The sequence below is a fragment of the Achroia grisella genome, unplaced genomic scaffold (assembly GCF_030625045.1).
Source record: "Achroia grisella isolate CSIRO2021 unplaced genomic scaffold, CSIRO_AGI_Agris_v1 utg848, whole genome shotgun sequence".
NCBI lineage: Eukaryota > Metazoa > Arthropoda > Insecta > Lepidoptera > Pyralidae > Achroia > Achroia grisella.
Genome location: NW_026713041.1, coordinates 518274 through 534954, shown reverse-complemented (window position 1 = coordinate 534954; position 16681 = coordinate 518274). Strand labels below are relative to the sequence as shown.

The following is a 16681-nucleotide window of genomic DNA, read 5'->3' as shown; positions in this document are numbered from 1 at the left end:
TAACTTATTTTTCTTTAGGTTTTACAACTGTATTTGTCTGAAAGAACACCTGACGGCATATAAACTATTAGACATACATTTATATAACGTTTATATTCTGAGTTTATACGCATGTATAAAACTTGAATTTATAAAAAAGCTAATTACATTTTCCAATATATGCGATATGTATTTTGGTATCTTAACTAAAAGACATCGATGATTTGATTTAAAACATAATTCGGTAGAAATACGAAAGTTAAGTTAAAGTCTGATATATAATTGCATTTAAGTTATCTCAATAAATATCTACGGGTGTCTTTTAAAAACTCTAGATATATAGTAAAAGCACGTTAGCCCCCTACAGTCGTTACTTTTGACAATCTTCCTAATATCCTTGTCAGATACAAAAAACATGTATTATAGTAAATGAAATAAACACCATGCTCATTATCATAAAAGTGTAAAAGTACTATCAGCTGTTTTCTTAATAGTATATATATGTTTATTCGTTAGAAAGCTTATATCATCTATTAAGTGATGATAGTGTGTATTTAAACAAAATAAATAAAAATGTTATCTGTGCCCATAGACTGCATTATATAGGTACTTAATATCTTTTTATGTGCTATTTCATATTTCTTTTCATTAAAAGATCTAATAAGAATAATATAGTACTTGACAGACTACGTCAAAACGATTGTTTATTGCGTTAATAAATTTATTATTTACTTACTAACTCTATTATGACTCTATAAATGCCGAATATCCATATAAAATAATAAATAAAAGTCCATTAATCTTATTTATCGGTTTAATATCCGCTTGCAAGTTCTATTTATTTTATGAAATGAGTATATTCGCACTGTTGTATATCAATTTAAAAGGATGCCTTCATATATTTTGTCGGCCCATACATAAGATAATAAGTGAAATTCGTGATAAACAATGCATAAGACATACTTTGAGTTTCATAGGTGGATTCATGTTAGCTCAGTTTTATTATCTGTACATGCTGAAAAGGATTCCTCTACCCTATTATTTTGAGATTTGTTTGTCCTTATTAATAAGCGTTTTGTTGGGTTAGTTATTAAATATATATTTTAAAGATATACTTAACTTATAAGCACTACTTTGAAATTATTAATTGTACTAAGCATAAAATATTAGCAATATTATAGTCTATGATCTTTTTTTTTGTAATTGAAACATGTCGAATTCGACACCGGCCCTTAATTATGTAATGATACTATTACCAATTCTCAATTGTAATATTATGATTGATGGGTCGCTCTTTTCATTGAAATTTAGTGTTTCAGAGATGCAGATACGAGCTAAGATGTATAATTCGCAATTGCAATAGTTAAATGGTTCATACATATCTATTAAATACATTTTAATACTTTATTTTATTAATAAAAGTTACTATAGTTTCTTACGTATCTATTATAGGAATAGGTAATACGATTTCGACACAACTACGATGCATATCTCTGCTTACTTTTCCAATGTACTGCGGAAAGCCCGGACGTGGAGTATTAAAAGCTATTGTCCTCACTTATGTGGTTGCTGGTAAGTAACTTCGTATATATATCTTAGTACCTATATTATATGTACTGTTATAGTTTTGGTTCGACAAAAGATTTGAAAAGGTTTTACTAGAGTCATAAGTTATTCCTAGGCAGTCCTTTATTTTAATTTGTACTAGAGATGCTATATACTTTTTGCCTAATTTATGCAATATTTATATATTTATTTTAAATCGTCGCTCTCTTTTTCAGTAAATCTGATTAATTTGAAATTGTTTCCCTAGGACCAATAACTAATATGGGATTGAACGCGAAAGAAGTGGTACGAGTATTTGCGTGTTCTACACAGCTTTCATACAATTTGTCTAGAACGAAACACGCTCTCATATCCAAACCGTTACGGAACGCTATGATTGATTTGCAAAGCGATATAAACCAAATGAAGGATGCAATAAGGTTTCTTTGTGTTAATTGTTTTTGTTACAGTAAATATTTAAAATCAATACAGGTCGAGACGTGATAAAAAAGACTAATCTTTCAACATAATGAATATTGGTAGAGCCATTAAAAAGCCGAAAGTCACGTCGGGATAAATAAGTTAGTAGGGGCAGTATTTATATTCGGTGTACAAAGTAGTATATATATTATAATAAAAGTAAATTGCAGACATACAAAATTATGTAGAATAGTGCAAAACAATTAAAAATAAATAGCACAACAAGTTAGTATGTCTGCAGAAGAAGACTTTTTGTAGTCTTTTATTTTCCCGCGCAAACGTAATGCGCCACAGATACAAAATATTGTACGGCATACAGTCGCAGTAAGATGACGTGTGCGTCATGGCTGCATGAGATGTTAATATTAGTATTAACATCTTAGGCATGAGTATTAATAAAAGTAAAATATAATTAACAAACCTTACCTCATTTTCTCATATAATAATTATATATGTACATGTTTTCTCGAGATACATGCATCGAGTTTTTCAATAAGGGTATATTAAAGTTTCTTAGGGGTCGGTAACGCGCACGTGACTCCCCTGGTGTTTCAGGCGTCTATAGGCTACGATAACCATTTACCATCAGATAGGCAGTGTGCTTATATGCCAACGTCATAGTATATAAATATTTATATATTTATTATTGTATGAGTATATATATATACTCACACAATAATAATTGTCCAAAATTACAAGCATATCCGATATGCTACGTCAAAAAAATGTTCATACAAGGTTGATCCCGTTCCCTCACTCGGCCTATAAGAAAGTTGCCTGTAACAATCGCCGCGCCGTTCAATATATCTCTATACCGAAATTAATCATAATCGATTCAGCAGTTAAAGCGTGAAAGCGTAACAAGCAAATTCACTTTCGCATTTATAATATTAGCTGGTTTTGCTCACAACACATTTCATGATTACGGGTCTCCGAAACAAGTAGGTATTTTAGTACCGAATAATAATAAAATTGAAATGTCTGTTTGTAATTTTAGATTTACAGATTTTTACTAAATGCATATGAATGTACATATTGTATATGGTATTTACATTAAAAATATAATTTAGAATTTTTGTTCTTACTAATTTCTGGTGTATACACTGTACTTACAACAATATAGTTTAAAAAAAATCTCTGTCTAAGAAGAAACTTACTAATCTCTGAAATGACTATTTTGACTGGGCTTTCACTCGTACAAACCTAATATGTAAAATAAGAAAGTTACTTAGGCCACTTTTATTTTAGACAATTTTATTTAATTTCTTATAGAAAAGCTTAATATAACTTGGACGAAGTCGCGGGTAACAGTTAGTACTTTATTAAATGGGTCATATTTATTTCAGGTCCGTTAAAAATGTAATAGATCCAATTGAAACTGAAATCGAAGGCACCAATGAACTCTCCAAAAGTCGTGAACAAAATGATATGGTTGATGATTTCTTTAGATATAAGCGTCGTTCTGAACATATTGATAATAAGTATCTGTAGGTATTAAATTTTACTTTTGGATCTCGAGGTTTTTTAATTCGTTGAAAGGTTCGTTGGTAGGTCGTTGACGACCTCGGTGGTCTAGCGGTTTAGGACATCGCTTTATCTCCGATGGTTGCGGGTTCGATTCCTCGTACGGTGCAAATGTTTTCAAACGTTTGTATTCATGAGTATGGTTGTTTGTAGCGGTCTGGGTATTTTCTGTATATATTAACTTAGTATTTACAAAAATAATATATATATATATATATATATGTGTGTATTTATATCAGTTGTCTAGTAATCATAACACTAGCTGTGCTTAGCTTGGGAGTAGATGGCACTGTGTCCTGAAATATTATAATATTAGACAGAGTCATATTAGTGGTACTGTGGTCCTGTGATATATCATTACCTACAGATATATGAAAAACGAGCAAGATTCGGAAATATACCTAAAAGATTATCTCAAAAAGCTGGAATACCGATGTGAAAATCAAATTTCACGAGCAGCTGCTGTATGTTCTAATGCCTTTGTGACTGTACACAACATGTGTTACGAATCCGCCCCGCCGTATGCTGCGTGGTCTCTATGCTGGCCGATGAAGCTTCAATATATTTGTAACATCAAAAGTATTCTACAAGAATTTGATATTTGTAATAGTAGGAAACAGGTAAAAATGTTAAATAATAATAATTAAAGTAAGGTATATTACTGATAAGGTAAAATAATATTAAGCTAGTCTAGCTGTACTCGCGACTTTGTCCGCGTGGAATTTAACAAAAAGTTAATTGATAATTTTTCTAAAATAAAAGTAGCCTAAGATACTCCTTATTACGTCAGCTACCTGCAAATAAAAAAACTACCTGTCAAAATCGGTCCAGCCATTTCATAGATTAGCCGTAACAAACAAACAGACAAAAATTGTAAAATAAAAATATTTTGTTGTATGTACCGTACATATATTCATATGCATGTAGTAAAAAAACTGTTATTTCAATATTACAAACAGACTCTTCAATTTTATTTATATCTATAGGTAAGGAAAGCGGCTAAAATATCCTACATGAATAAATGATGATTGATTTGAAGGTACATGTTATCTCAGATGATAGTCCTAGTCAACTCTCTACATCGTGGGTGAATGATATACCCACATTTCGCTGTGTATATTTTGTTAGCAATGACGTCGCTAGTCCTCACTACTAACAATGTCCTTCCCTCTAAATCGGAGTTAATTTTATCTATGGTAGTGAAATGTTGAATCCACCTGGGATAATGGTATACGCTGACCTATCATACCAGTGGAGTTTGATAAGATAAATGTTTGTTCAGGTCATTTAGGACATCGTAACAAATTTGCCCGGAATTAATCATTATGATTTCCAGAGAATTTACTTGATATGGTACATTGTTAGTAATGGGGACACAAAGCATTACTAACAATCCTTTTCCCTGAAATTAAGGTAACAGGCCTGGAATTTAATATCCAGAGCTAGTTATAATTATTTAAAAAAAAACCATTCCCCTTCAAGTCGGGTAGTAATCTGGTTACGATGCTCTTAATCTTTAATCTAGAATATAGATTAAATGACGAATAATAATTTTTAGATTGATCCTGGACTAGGAGAAGGTTATGTATATTTAAAAAAATCTAAAAAAGTATTGACAGATTTAAAGGAAATCAATTTGCAATATAAAATGCCAAATTTTCAGGAGTTGTTCGATATACAGGTAGATAAATTACTTCTAATAACTTTGTAATTTCATTTAACTGTTTGTACTTATATTTCAGTATTTTATTCATTTACCTGGCTTTTGTTTGTTGAAAATAATGAAATTGTGATCAAGCTTACGCTAATGATTGACTAGGTCTACGCTGGTGCGGAAAGATGAACTCTTTCTCACTAATAATGAAGAATGAAACAATGAGGGGAACGAAATGGTACAACAGCATAATTATAAATAAAAGAATATACTGTTGTGTATGCCACTATACTCCTAAGACGCTGCACCGTTTTTGATAATTTCTTTATGACGACTAAACCTGTAGGTATCACTAATATACATCCGTGCGAAGCCGGGGCGAGTAGCTAGTAGTTATATAAAAATATGTATTATTTTTACGTATATCCCAAGGCAATACCTTTTTTGCGTATTGCGTTTTTTGCGTATGTTGTTCAGTTTGTACTTATATTGTATATTGTATAGTTTTGTGTTTACTTTATATCTTTTTATTTATATTACTGTACCTTGTATGTGTGTGTTAACACCAATAAAAGATTTATCTATTATAGTAACATTGTACTATTATACCGATATGGTCTTAGGATGCCGCAGAAACTGGAGAACAAGTCATGCATGCTTTCGAGGAAAAAAACATAGTAATGCGGACCGCGATCGTTATAGTTAATATATGCATGGCACTTTTATTTCTTCGAATCTACATGGCTGCTGTGACGTATCACGATATGTACTTGACCGAAGTAGAATACGATAACATTTATATCACTAGTTACTTCAAAACCATCGATGCAAGGCGAAGAAAGAAGAAGCAATGCACGCTATTGCCTTTGAAGAAGGTAAATATTTCAATAATATGCAATGCATTCAACAGTAACTTTAGAGTTTTCGTTAATTACTTTCCTTTTATATTATAATAATAATATTTCGGGACAATTCACACAACGTCATGTAGTCTCAAGCTAAGCAGTGCTTGGTTTATGTATGTACTGAACAACTGATTTATTCATAGATATATTTTTTGTAAATGTACCCATATATATACGTAATATACATAGAAAACACCCAGACCCATACAAACAATCATACTCTTGAATAGAACTGTTTGTTCGTGCAAGGAAACGAACCTGCCAACATTGGAAGTAAGGCGGACTACTATAAACCGGTAGTCCACCAATGCCGTCATATTTATCATGCAACAATCCACCTTTGTTTTTTTTCTTTCAAATATTAATCTATGTCCATATGCTCGAAATTTGCTGGCGTTATGTGCATAGAAACTTAAAAGCGAGATTTGCTCTATTAGCTTATGGTATGTGTTGAACTTGCCTTGTATTTTAATCTGTGGCTACGGGTCGTGGGGCGTCTAACACAGTGGCGTAGCGTTGGGGCTGCTGAGCCATAGCCCCGGGCGGCATGCCAGAGGAGCGGCAAGCATCAAGATCTTATTTAAGTAAAACTTAAACTGTACGGATAAAACCTATACTATTTTTTATCCGTACAGTTTCAGTTTTACTTATTATTAATTGATAAAAATTAAAGTATATAATTAAGCTACTTCATTTGAAACTTTTTGACATATAATTACATTAAGGGGCAGCGAATTTTCCGTCGCCGCCAGGTGGGAAAGACAACTCTACACCAGTGCTCTACAATACGTTTTTAGATAGATAGATAGAATAAGCTTTATTTGCATTATAGAAAGGTAGACGATAGGTACAATTAATGGTTAAAATAAATATAGGTACGTGTATAAATACCATAAGGCGGCTTTATTCTAAGTAAAAACATGTGGCCTTATTGCTGAAAGCATGTTGTTGCATAAAAATATTAAATTATTAATATTTACTCTTTGGTACATAAAATAATTTAATAGAGAAATGCTTATATTATGTAAGTAGGTGAGGTAAATTATGGTAGATACGTCCAGTAGACATAAAAAAACAAAAGATCTAACTTAAATTTAATTTAGATATCATCATCATCATCAACATCTGCTTCTTCCTTATCCCATTTATTTGAGGTCGGCGTAATAATTTAGATATATTTTACTATATACAATTCAGTAAGTAAAATGTTAGGTACACTTATTTATTAGTCTGTCCATTAGAGGTATGAACCAATGCGTCTCTGAACTCGCACGCAAAACAAGAGTTGTTACAAGGACACAGTTAGCGTTTTACAAATTAATATGAAATTAACAATATTCCAACTGAAACAGTCGAACTAGAATATCGAAATTGGGACACTGCTCACTATATGATTGGTATTATGCGTTATTCATCTGCTAATCCTTTACTATTTTAGATGGAAAGGTATAAATATGTAGATGTTCACTCATTCTCATACGTACCGACTGAACGGCACATTCTTATTACTCACATTCTAAAGGTGATGTTGGAAGTAATCACAGCCACCACATTTGTGATGCTGGATAGACTTTTCTACGAAGCATTGGACGTGGTAAGACAACACGCCGAAATAGAAACCAACTTGCAAGGGACACGTGATTTGGAAATAAAGGTAAGAGAATTTTATTTTCTTTTTATCAAGTGGTTTCGCTGAAAATCAGCGCAGTGACAAGCTGCGGTACCAGGTAAGTGGAGACCCTTTCAGATTATTGCGCAATATTAGTTTTTATGCTCTTTTATATTTTCCATTCTGTATTATGCTACGATGAATAAATGTTCTTTATTATTAGTATCATATTATTATTGTTTAAACTGTAAATAGATATAAATAGTTTTAGCGCGGTAGACTTTGTTTAAAGTCGTCTTTACGGTACGGTACGGTCGTCTTTACGCTACGGTTTTAATAAATATTTATTTATTTATTAAAACCGTTCCGCGCATATATCCTTAATTACAATCAATTAAAACTGCATAAAATTCAATAATTTATGAAAAAATGAAAAAACCCATCACCTATGTCGCAAGCATGGGGGGAACTGTTCCCAGGATTCCGTGTCTGTTCCGACGTGTTGGGACAGTTGATGACATTGTTATAATCTATTTGAAATATTGGTTAATCAAAATATGCTATTGTGTAGGTGGAAGGTACAGGTACATTGGCGTCAATGGTACAGAAGATACTTGATAATTTGAACGAAAGAAGTCCCACTCAGTATTCTATCAACACCAGTCAGTGTCTACCGCGACCACGGCTCATGCCGGCTTCATATTTTATCAAGATATATGGTGGATACCTGTGGATTATTATACTGCTGTATTTGAATCCATATACGGTTCGATTGAGGAGGTATATTTTACATTTAATTGTAAGTCTTTGTTTGCCTCAGACGTTAAAGCAAACATAATAATGATAAGGATAGACATCCAAGCTCTGTTCTTAATTTTAAGTAATTGGATGAATGCAAAGATTATATGTTCCTTTACTAAAAGTTATGAATATATTAAACTATGATGTAGATATAACAAGAAATATTAAATAATAACCAAGTAAGCATCCTGTCTATACTCGATAAGAATCAACAAAACTAAATAATCTAAGTTTTGGTGTTCAGGCTAATTTGTAGCTACTTTTACCCGAGACGTGAGAAGCAACGCATATTGCATCTCTACAATGACATTCTAAAGAATCGCCTGAAGATGCAAAAAACTTTACGAAGGTGATATATTTTTTAACATTTTCCAAATAATGGCCTATAGGTATATGATTATTATTTACTATATCTACATATAATTATACTTTGACTGTTTAGTTACTTACCTAGGTGTATATGACAAGAAATCATCGCAGCGTCTAAACTAATGGCTAAAAGAGTATATTATATATATTATACATTATATATATTGATTATAAATCTTGTATATAAAAAAAATGTACTTATGTCAATTTATATTCCTCTTTGATTATGTCATACCGGTCACTATCCAAATTATTCTGATACTAGTATCAGAATAGATAATTTGTATTGTTCGCCCTCAGCCTGATTATAAGAAAATTGTATCCTTCGCTGGTATAACACTTCCTTCCGATGCAAATATTTGAATTCATGAGTATAATTGTTCGTATTAGTCTAGATGTTATCACTTACATTATGTATGTACCTACCAAAACAATGTATTTAAGTATTTCTGTCAGTTGTCCAGTACCTGGCCGATCACATTGTTTGTCATTCTGATTACATTAAAAGAACATTTGTAGAAAAGCGGTGCAGGCAGTCCGTGCGCATTATCTATCAGGAGAGAATTTGTTAAGTATGAGAATGAAGTTTCCCCGGCTTTTGGGTTGGCTGAGTGTATTACCAGCGGCCAGAATGACCTGCCTCATTTGCGGGGAAACCGAACCTCGGAATAATACAGGTAAGTACTAATATACCTACTATAGGAGGGGGCAGGGAGGTTTATCTAACACTAGCATTTTCGCGACTTAGTCTGCATTTTCTTTCAAACAAAAGGTTCCACCCTGATGTGATATACTCTCTCCATTTTAATTTTCATTCAGATATTTAGTTGAGAAAATGTAACAAACAGAGAGACAGACACACATTCGTATTTATATTACCTATAAGTGGCTGCGTTGAAACTGGTTGTGCCACGGTATCGCACTTGCTTGAAATTTAGCATATATGGTATATTAATGTAAAAGCTTCATTAAAATTCGTTATCCATACTCACAAAATTCCGCGTTTGTAATTTTAGTAAAAAGTATAGCCTAGTATGAACTTATTGCAGGGAATCATCAAGGCGAGTTATGGCACTCGTGTATAGTACCGAAGTGTCCATTTGTTTATTGTGTGGAGTGTTGGCGAGAAGTAGGAGCTCGATGCCTCGCTTGTGACCCGAGCTTGGCAGAACTCAGCGACATCGATTCTTTGAGCGAGGAAGAAATGCCAAGATTTTAAAATTTAAATGTAGTAATGAGTATACGGCCCATATTGTGGTAAACGTTACCATAGCCTATGGAACGAAATGAACGCCTGAAACATCAGGAGGATCATGTGCGCGTTGCCGACCCTTAAAAAATTTCAATATCCTTTCCGCTGGTAGGTTGCTTTTTTTTAATGGTTTATAATGGAAAGGTGCACTCGCCTGCACTAACGGTATACGTTGGCGGGACATCAGTGGAGGACGATACAACGGGAATAAGGTCAGGTCAGTTAGCCCATCATGGTGAAATTACCAGGAATTAACTACGATGGTTTCCAGGGGGAATCGCGTGATCGACCTGAGATGGTACATTGCAAGAAGTGGGGTCACTAGTCCCCATAACAGACAACCCTTCCTGTCAAACAACTTACCTTTTAAGCTGAGTTTGTTTTAGTTTTAAGGTCTAAGTATGGTATGGCAAGGTACGGATGCCCGACATACTCAGGAATAGTAACACATTATACGTGATGCTGTTTATATGTAGGAGACGGTGCTATCAAGGGCACGCTGACCACCAGAATCTCCTGTGTACAAAACCTCTTCGAAACGCCTCTTTTTTATCGTCAACTAGTGTGAAGTTTATAACCAAAGGAGTTAATTTATCTTAGAAGACCTGTACCTACTTGTTGTTGACTTACAGTTGAGTCACTCGACTATAACGAATATTTGTTGTTATGTACCAAAAATTACGTTAATAATTGGCGCTGCCATTTCATCTGGCGTCCCTATTGCCTTGGCGCCTATGTGGGCCGCACTTCGCACAAAGGGGCGGCACGACTCTGCCTATCCGCCATTACGGAAATGAAACTAACTGCCATTCCTCTTAAAAAAAAACTAAAAGTCCGAATTATCTTTTTCTAAAACTTTTTACGTCTCGTATACCTACATAAGTTGTATTGATGAATAGTTGTAATTTGCTTTTAAAATAAATACTTAAAATTTTTTCTACAAAATTAAAACTGTTCTATAATAAATTATTATTATTATTCATAGTTAGTATTGCCATCTTGGTACCACTTTTTGTTGTACCACTTTCTTTTCTCCTGTACCCAAAGGTTTTCTGGAACTGATTGCTTATGAGATAATCACCATCTTTAGTATCTTATTACTTCTATTTATATTCTTTATCATTTACTTCTGGTGCAGTAAAGGATAAATAAATAAATAAAATCACTACATTCACAACAAATAAAATTTAATTTTATATTAATATAATTTTATTGTATAGTTTAAAACAATCCATACTCTAACTGTTCACCGACTGTTAAATTACTAACGAACTGTATGTTCTCTGCAACCTCATTACACAGTAAAGCCAATCCCGATATCTGGCCATTTTCTTGCGGGCTGAAGTTGTATACAAGCTGAAATATATTTTTTATGTAACAGAAATAGCAAACAAGCTGCCGGCAAGCAAAACTAATGTTATTGTAGCTTTAAGATTGGTTGTATATTATTTTTAAAGAGTTAATTATTGATCGTCACATTTATTACATATTATTTTCATACTGTTATATGTTTAAAAAGACTTATTTGTCTGTGTAACGCTAAAAAACATGTTTGTGTACCCTTAGGTGTATATCTATTTTTATTGACTTTGTTATACTTAAATAAAGAAGAATTAAATAAATAAAAAAAAACAAGCTGCGAGGTCATCTGATGGTAACTGGCGACAGTTGCTTTTAAACTTGATGTTTAAATAACTTTAATACACTTAATTTCAAAGTACATCTAACGGACTTCTACAAGTCAACCGTGGGTAGAGAGAATAATTGTTGGCGGTATAAATATAATATAATATAATAATAAATGATATACTGGACAATACACATACACATTATGTGTTCCATCAGAGTGGTAACTCACGCGTTGTTATGCTGCAGGACTAAGTCGCCTCTTGTGAATAACTTACAAGATGTACCTATCCATACATAGGTGCATACATCTAAGCTAAGGAATAATAATATGTATGGGATTACGCAATGAATACGTCATACATTGTTTTTTCTGAAACATTTGCGACCAGTCCCAGGACTATAAGCGAATATATTCTGTGATGATAACCCAGAGCTCCAGGATATGAAGGCGTTTTAGTCGTCTTACATGCTGATCTATAGTCAGTTGTCGAGCAAGTTTGTTAGGGTGATGGATCAACCGTTCCTTAAATTTGGCTGCCAAACTCCGGAACGTCATACATATTGACGCGTTATTGGTTGTAAGTTGATTGTTAGTAATCTGAACAAATAACTGTTAGGTTGACCTCGACGCTTTGCCCTGGCAACTATCTCGGTAAATTCCTAGTGAATTTGCGACTATGGTCTAACTGACCGGCCTTTAGGCACATCTTATTATCTCCCACCGGTGTCCACCAGCGTACCTAATGCGTAAGCGCACGAAGATGCACCCTAGCATTTATTCTTTAAGTATTTTATTTATAATTTTATTGTGCATTTGTATCGTTGTTTCTAATACTTCATGTATTAGAAACAACGAAACAAATCCATTACAATTCATTAAAAAATATATACGAGTAGGTATGCATAGAGGCGACCATTACCGCTTACAATTAGGTAGAACGTCAAACAGATATATTGGAGACAAACCGATAAAAACTCATCGTAAGTAATCCACCCGTCGTTGTCACTATCGGCCTCAGTGAATTTCTCTTTGCGAATCTCCATGGCAGTGTCGTCACCCAAACTTTCCAGAACTGCACAACTTTGTAACATTTCCATATAAATAGAGTCGTATTAATTTGATAACAAATCAGTGAAGTTCACTCATGTATAATAATAGGATTGTTATATTCTAATTTTGTTCTGAGAACCGAAAAGTGAATAATAAAACGGTATAAAGAAGTGTCTTTTTTTGTATATTTTGTTTTCACAGATTTTGTTGTGACATGTGAAATAAATGTATTATTGATACTCTACACACACACATACTCCTAAGAATTAATTATCATATTCAAAGGTCATATTTCGTACAGCTCCAACTAGTTCCAAACTAAGAGCTTTTAATAGTAAAAGCTCTTAGTTTGGAACTAGTTAGTACTTATAGAAGTACTACATATAATAAAAATACTTACATACAAACATAACAACCAACATGGTGAAGAGGGTATTGTTAGTCAACCATGACTCATACATAAATATATGTAATAAATGTTCGTATTGTGCAAAGGTGGGATATCTGATGTACCTATATATAGTTTCATCAAAATCCGTTCACTAGTTTTTGCGTGAAAGAGCAACAAACATCCATCCATACTCACAAACTTTCCCGTTTATAATATTAATACAATGTGACAAATGTGAAAATGTGTCTTTAGTTTTGTTACCTTTTCAAAACTATACGGCTGAACTTAATGAAATTTAACGTGAATATAGGACGAATATAGATGCCCCTCCGATCTACCATCTGTCCTGTTCAAACGGTGATCGAAATTACGACGCCCTGAACCGAGGTTCGAGCCCGTAGCGGTGCCTAACTGAACTAACTGAAGTCGTATCCGTTAGGCAGAAGTTGGTATTCAGCCGCTCCATAAGTCCTTCCGTTGGTTTAGAGTGCCACCTGCGGACGAGTGCCTGCTATTGTTCGGCGACGCTGTAAAGGCAAGCTGCGGCGAGCGTTAGAAAAGTTCGTGGACATAGACTATATTTTCTCCTAAAAAAAGCAGAAGGCCAAAGGCTAGTTATTGAAATTAATACAGTACTAACAAGTCATCAAAACCAAGCATCCCATTAGAATAATTGTCAAACAGAAGGAATAGACTGTGGAGATTTGCAATGGTCACTTCGTTCCACCCTGGGAAACGCTTCACCACCTTTTGCACGCTCCATCTTCTATCGTGGTCTTTCATTTCCTGTAATTTGAATCGACGTCTATTTATGGTTCCAAATGATTTATGTAGTAATTTTTCATTATTTCTTATTTTGAAAACGTTGAAATAATTACTATTTAAATTTATAATATGCCTAAATACAAAAGTAGGTATCTATGTTTGACTCTTCGTTACCTTTTTAAGACTAATCAAACGGTTGAACAGATTTTTAATATTAGGTGAAGATAGATAATCGACAAAATATCTATTATTATATTTTTTTACACATATTACATTATGGTGCACTATTTCGGCATTTCTTTTGTTATTAAATAATATCAAGTAGGTACGTACTTACAAACGCCGGTTGCGTTTGTAAGTACGTACTCGTTGCCTGTACATGGAAGACACATGATATAATCTATTATTTAGAGACCTTAAAATACTTTGGGTATTTGAACCCAAAATAAGGATTGTAAGAATTTTTGCCTGTTCGTGAACAAACGCAAACGCATGAAACCGAGTACCTAATGTCCAGAAAGGATTAACTGTTTCGCATAGCTTTCTCTAATGTATTGTGATAAACATGAACTAAAATTTAGTTTTTATTTAGTATACAATATGTTTACAAGTACTTAACATGGCCACGATGATAATCATTAAAATTTATAACATTCCAGTCAAAGGTAATACTTGAACAGTGAGTAGTGCTTGCAATTAAGCCGTGTTCAGAATTATGATTAGCATGTAAGTATATATTGTACATATACAATTAATACCTAAGCTATTAGTAATTTATTATTGTTATCTGTGCTTGTCTCGCCAAATAGGCCATCTCCATCTCCGTCTTTTGCCGCAATATTGTAAAAATGTTATTAGGACTGCTTACATGTGTGATTTACTATTTACATACAGGAGGGCGTTTATTGGTATGGGGGTTAGTACTTTTTAGCAATATAAAGAATAGGGCATAGTTACTTGCATATTCACTAGTTGTGACCCGCGAATTTGTATATTTTTGTAAGATACGCTCTCATACAATCTATAACCACAGACTCTCAGTTACAATTATCACGTAATAGACACTCATTCCCAGTTATTTACACCTTCTATAGATTGGAGCTAGACCGGAACATCAGGTAAGTAAGAAGCAGACTCCAGACTCTAGATAGGTACTTACTTGATTGTGCTGGCGTTGTTCTGCTAATCTTTTGTAAAATTGGTCTACCAGCATGTCATAGTCGGTCATGGGGAGTTTCCGTACATCAGATGGTTTCTTAAGAGGCTCACCTATCACAGGATAGAGCGAGAAGTTACAGTTAATTAGAATTACCTAATGAAATTTCAAATTTCTATTTATTGCTTTTATTTCGACATAGAGGCCCGCCGCTTGCTTATTCGGTATATGTACATATATCTTTACGAGTTTTGTTTATATTTATCTATAACCTAATGTATGTGTAGCATATATTGCTTTATAATACTGTACATTTCAAAGTAAAAGAATGTCTCAAATTCGTGGAGGTGTTTCCAAGTTTACTTCCGTCATAACAAAATCCGCCCTCTTTATTTTATATCTACTAAGTACCTACAGATTTCTTATCGTTGGTATCTATATTGTGTTTAGTCATAATCGCCTCTAAATCTTCACATTACAACGGAATACTACTTTTACACATGCGTAAAAGTAGCGAAACACCACAGGGATTACCTTTTTGTGGTTTGAACCTGTCGAATATTTTTGATCATACTCTATGGACTGAACACAAAATAAATGCAACTTTATGTGTTGCTATTTCTGAGAAGTTACAATGTCTCACTGCAATTACTCTATGATTTTTATATACCTACCTACTAAAATTGAAGTGAGTTTGATTCCATAGTCACACTCGAAGTCAATTTATTTATAATTTTTTGTCATCTATGCACATTTTTTATTTACATCTTTATCATTTATCAATATTTCATGTTATTTCAGCTAACTTCTTCATTTGAGAAGAATAGAAAAGAAGCTTAACGGGTGTGGCGATTCTACGTAGTAAGTGTAATTAATATTTCACTAGTTAATCTTCTGTTGAGCACTGATAGAACAATGTAGGTAAAAAAATTGTCATAGTACCAGTAGCCGTAAAATCTTCTTGTCTATAGAAGCATATAGGTTTCCTTTTTACCGGATATTCAAAGAAGCGAGCCAAACCGGAGAATATACTACTAAATTGGTGCCCCATTAGTTAAAATTTGTATTTACCTTCTGTCAATAATTATCTTTATTATTTTAAAATACGTATAAATCTGGTAGGCAAAGAGAATGGGTCATACTGCCTAGTTAATATGAATCCAAATATATGTCCATTTTAATGTTAGTTTATTTATAAACTCTTTTCAACGTATAAATGTCTAGAAAGGTTTTGGCCTAGGCGAGTTTTACTTAAAACGAAAAAGTTTGTGTAGAAGGGTGGATGTTTTTTATTATTATTATCAAGCAAAAACTAAACTACAAAAAGGCCAGATATTAAGTAAATTTGGTACACAGATAGTGCCTAAATTATAGGTAGAATACTTTAAATTTTTTGACTTAAATTCACGGGAAAACGCCACACCAAACAATTAGTAAAGGATAAAATTGTGCATGCTCGCATATATTACCTTCCTTCCTTAGACTTCCTTTAAAGCACAAGAAATTAAATACCAAAGAAAAATCCGAAATCTTCAGTAAATATACTTACGTTTTAAGTATTTGGGACCAAG

General features: G+C 33.3%; 2 protein-coding genes across 2 annotated transcripts; one reads left to right on the top strand and one right to left on the bottom strand.

Annotated features, from left to right (window-relative positions):
• Positions 1-442: 442 nt before the first annotated feature.
• Positions 443-10949, top strand: LOC131852383 (protein sneaky-like). The gene is made up of 12 exons (XM_059203058.1): positions 443-1061; positions 1432-1551; positions 1793-1964; positions 3351-3491; positions 3896-4148; positions 5087-5209; positions 5806-6057; positions 7526-7741; positions 8268-8476; positions 8742-8846; positions 9386-9543; positions 9916-10949. Exons 1-12 carry the CDS (start codon positions 830-832, stop codon positions 10083-10085), a joined length of 2151 nt encoding a protein of 716 aa, XP_059059041.1. The 5' UTR covers positions 443-829; the 3' UTR covers positions 10086-10949.
• Positions 10950-11339: 390 nt separating this feature from the next.
• On the bottom strand, positions 11340-16175 carry LOC131852405 (uncharacterized). Its single transcript, XM_059203082.1, has 5 exons — positions 16053-16175; positions 15114-15223; positions 13830-13975; positions 12714-12828; positions 11340-11474 (listed from the first exon to the last, which is right to left on the bottom strand). Exons 1-5 carry the CDS (start codon positions 16159-16161, stop codon positions 11340-11342), a joined length of 615 nt encoding a protein of 204 aa, XP_059059065.1. The 5' UTR covers positions 16162-16175.
• Positions 16176-16681: the final 506 nt, after the last annotated feature.

What these genes read in the sequence shown, in the direction of transcription:
- LOC131852383 (XM_059203058.1), top strand. Translation starts at nt 830, where the DNA reads ATGAGTATATTCGCACTGTTGTATATCAATTTAAAAGGATGCCTTCAT. An exon ending in CAAATGAAGGATGCAATAAG is followed by an intron (nt 1,965 to 3,350) that starts GTTTCTTTGTGT and finishes TATTTATTTCAG; the next exon opens with GTCCGTTAAAAATGTAATAG. An exon ending in AGGAGTTGTTCGATATACAG is followed by an intron (nt 5,210 to 5,805) that starts GTAGATAAATTA and finishes ATATGGTCTTAG; the next exon opens with GATGCCGCAGAAACTGGAGA.
- LOC131852405 (XM_059203082.1), bottom strand. Translation starts at nt 16,161, where the DNA reads ATGGGGCACCAATTTAGTAGTATATTCTCCGGTTTGGCTCGCTTCTTT. An exon ending in AACAACGCCAGCACAATCAA is followed by an intron (nt 13,976 to 15,113) that starts GTAAGTACCTAT and finishes TTCAAATTACAG; the next exon opens with GAAATGAAAGACCACGATAG. An exon ending in CTTACGATGAGTTTTTATCG is followed by an intron (nt 11,475 to 12,713) that starts GTTTGTCTCCAA and finishes AATATATTTCAG; the next exon opens with CTTGTATACAACTTCAGCCC.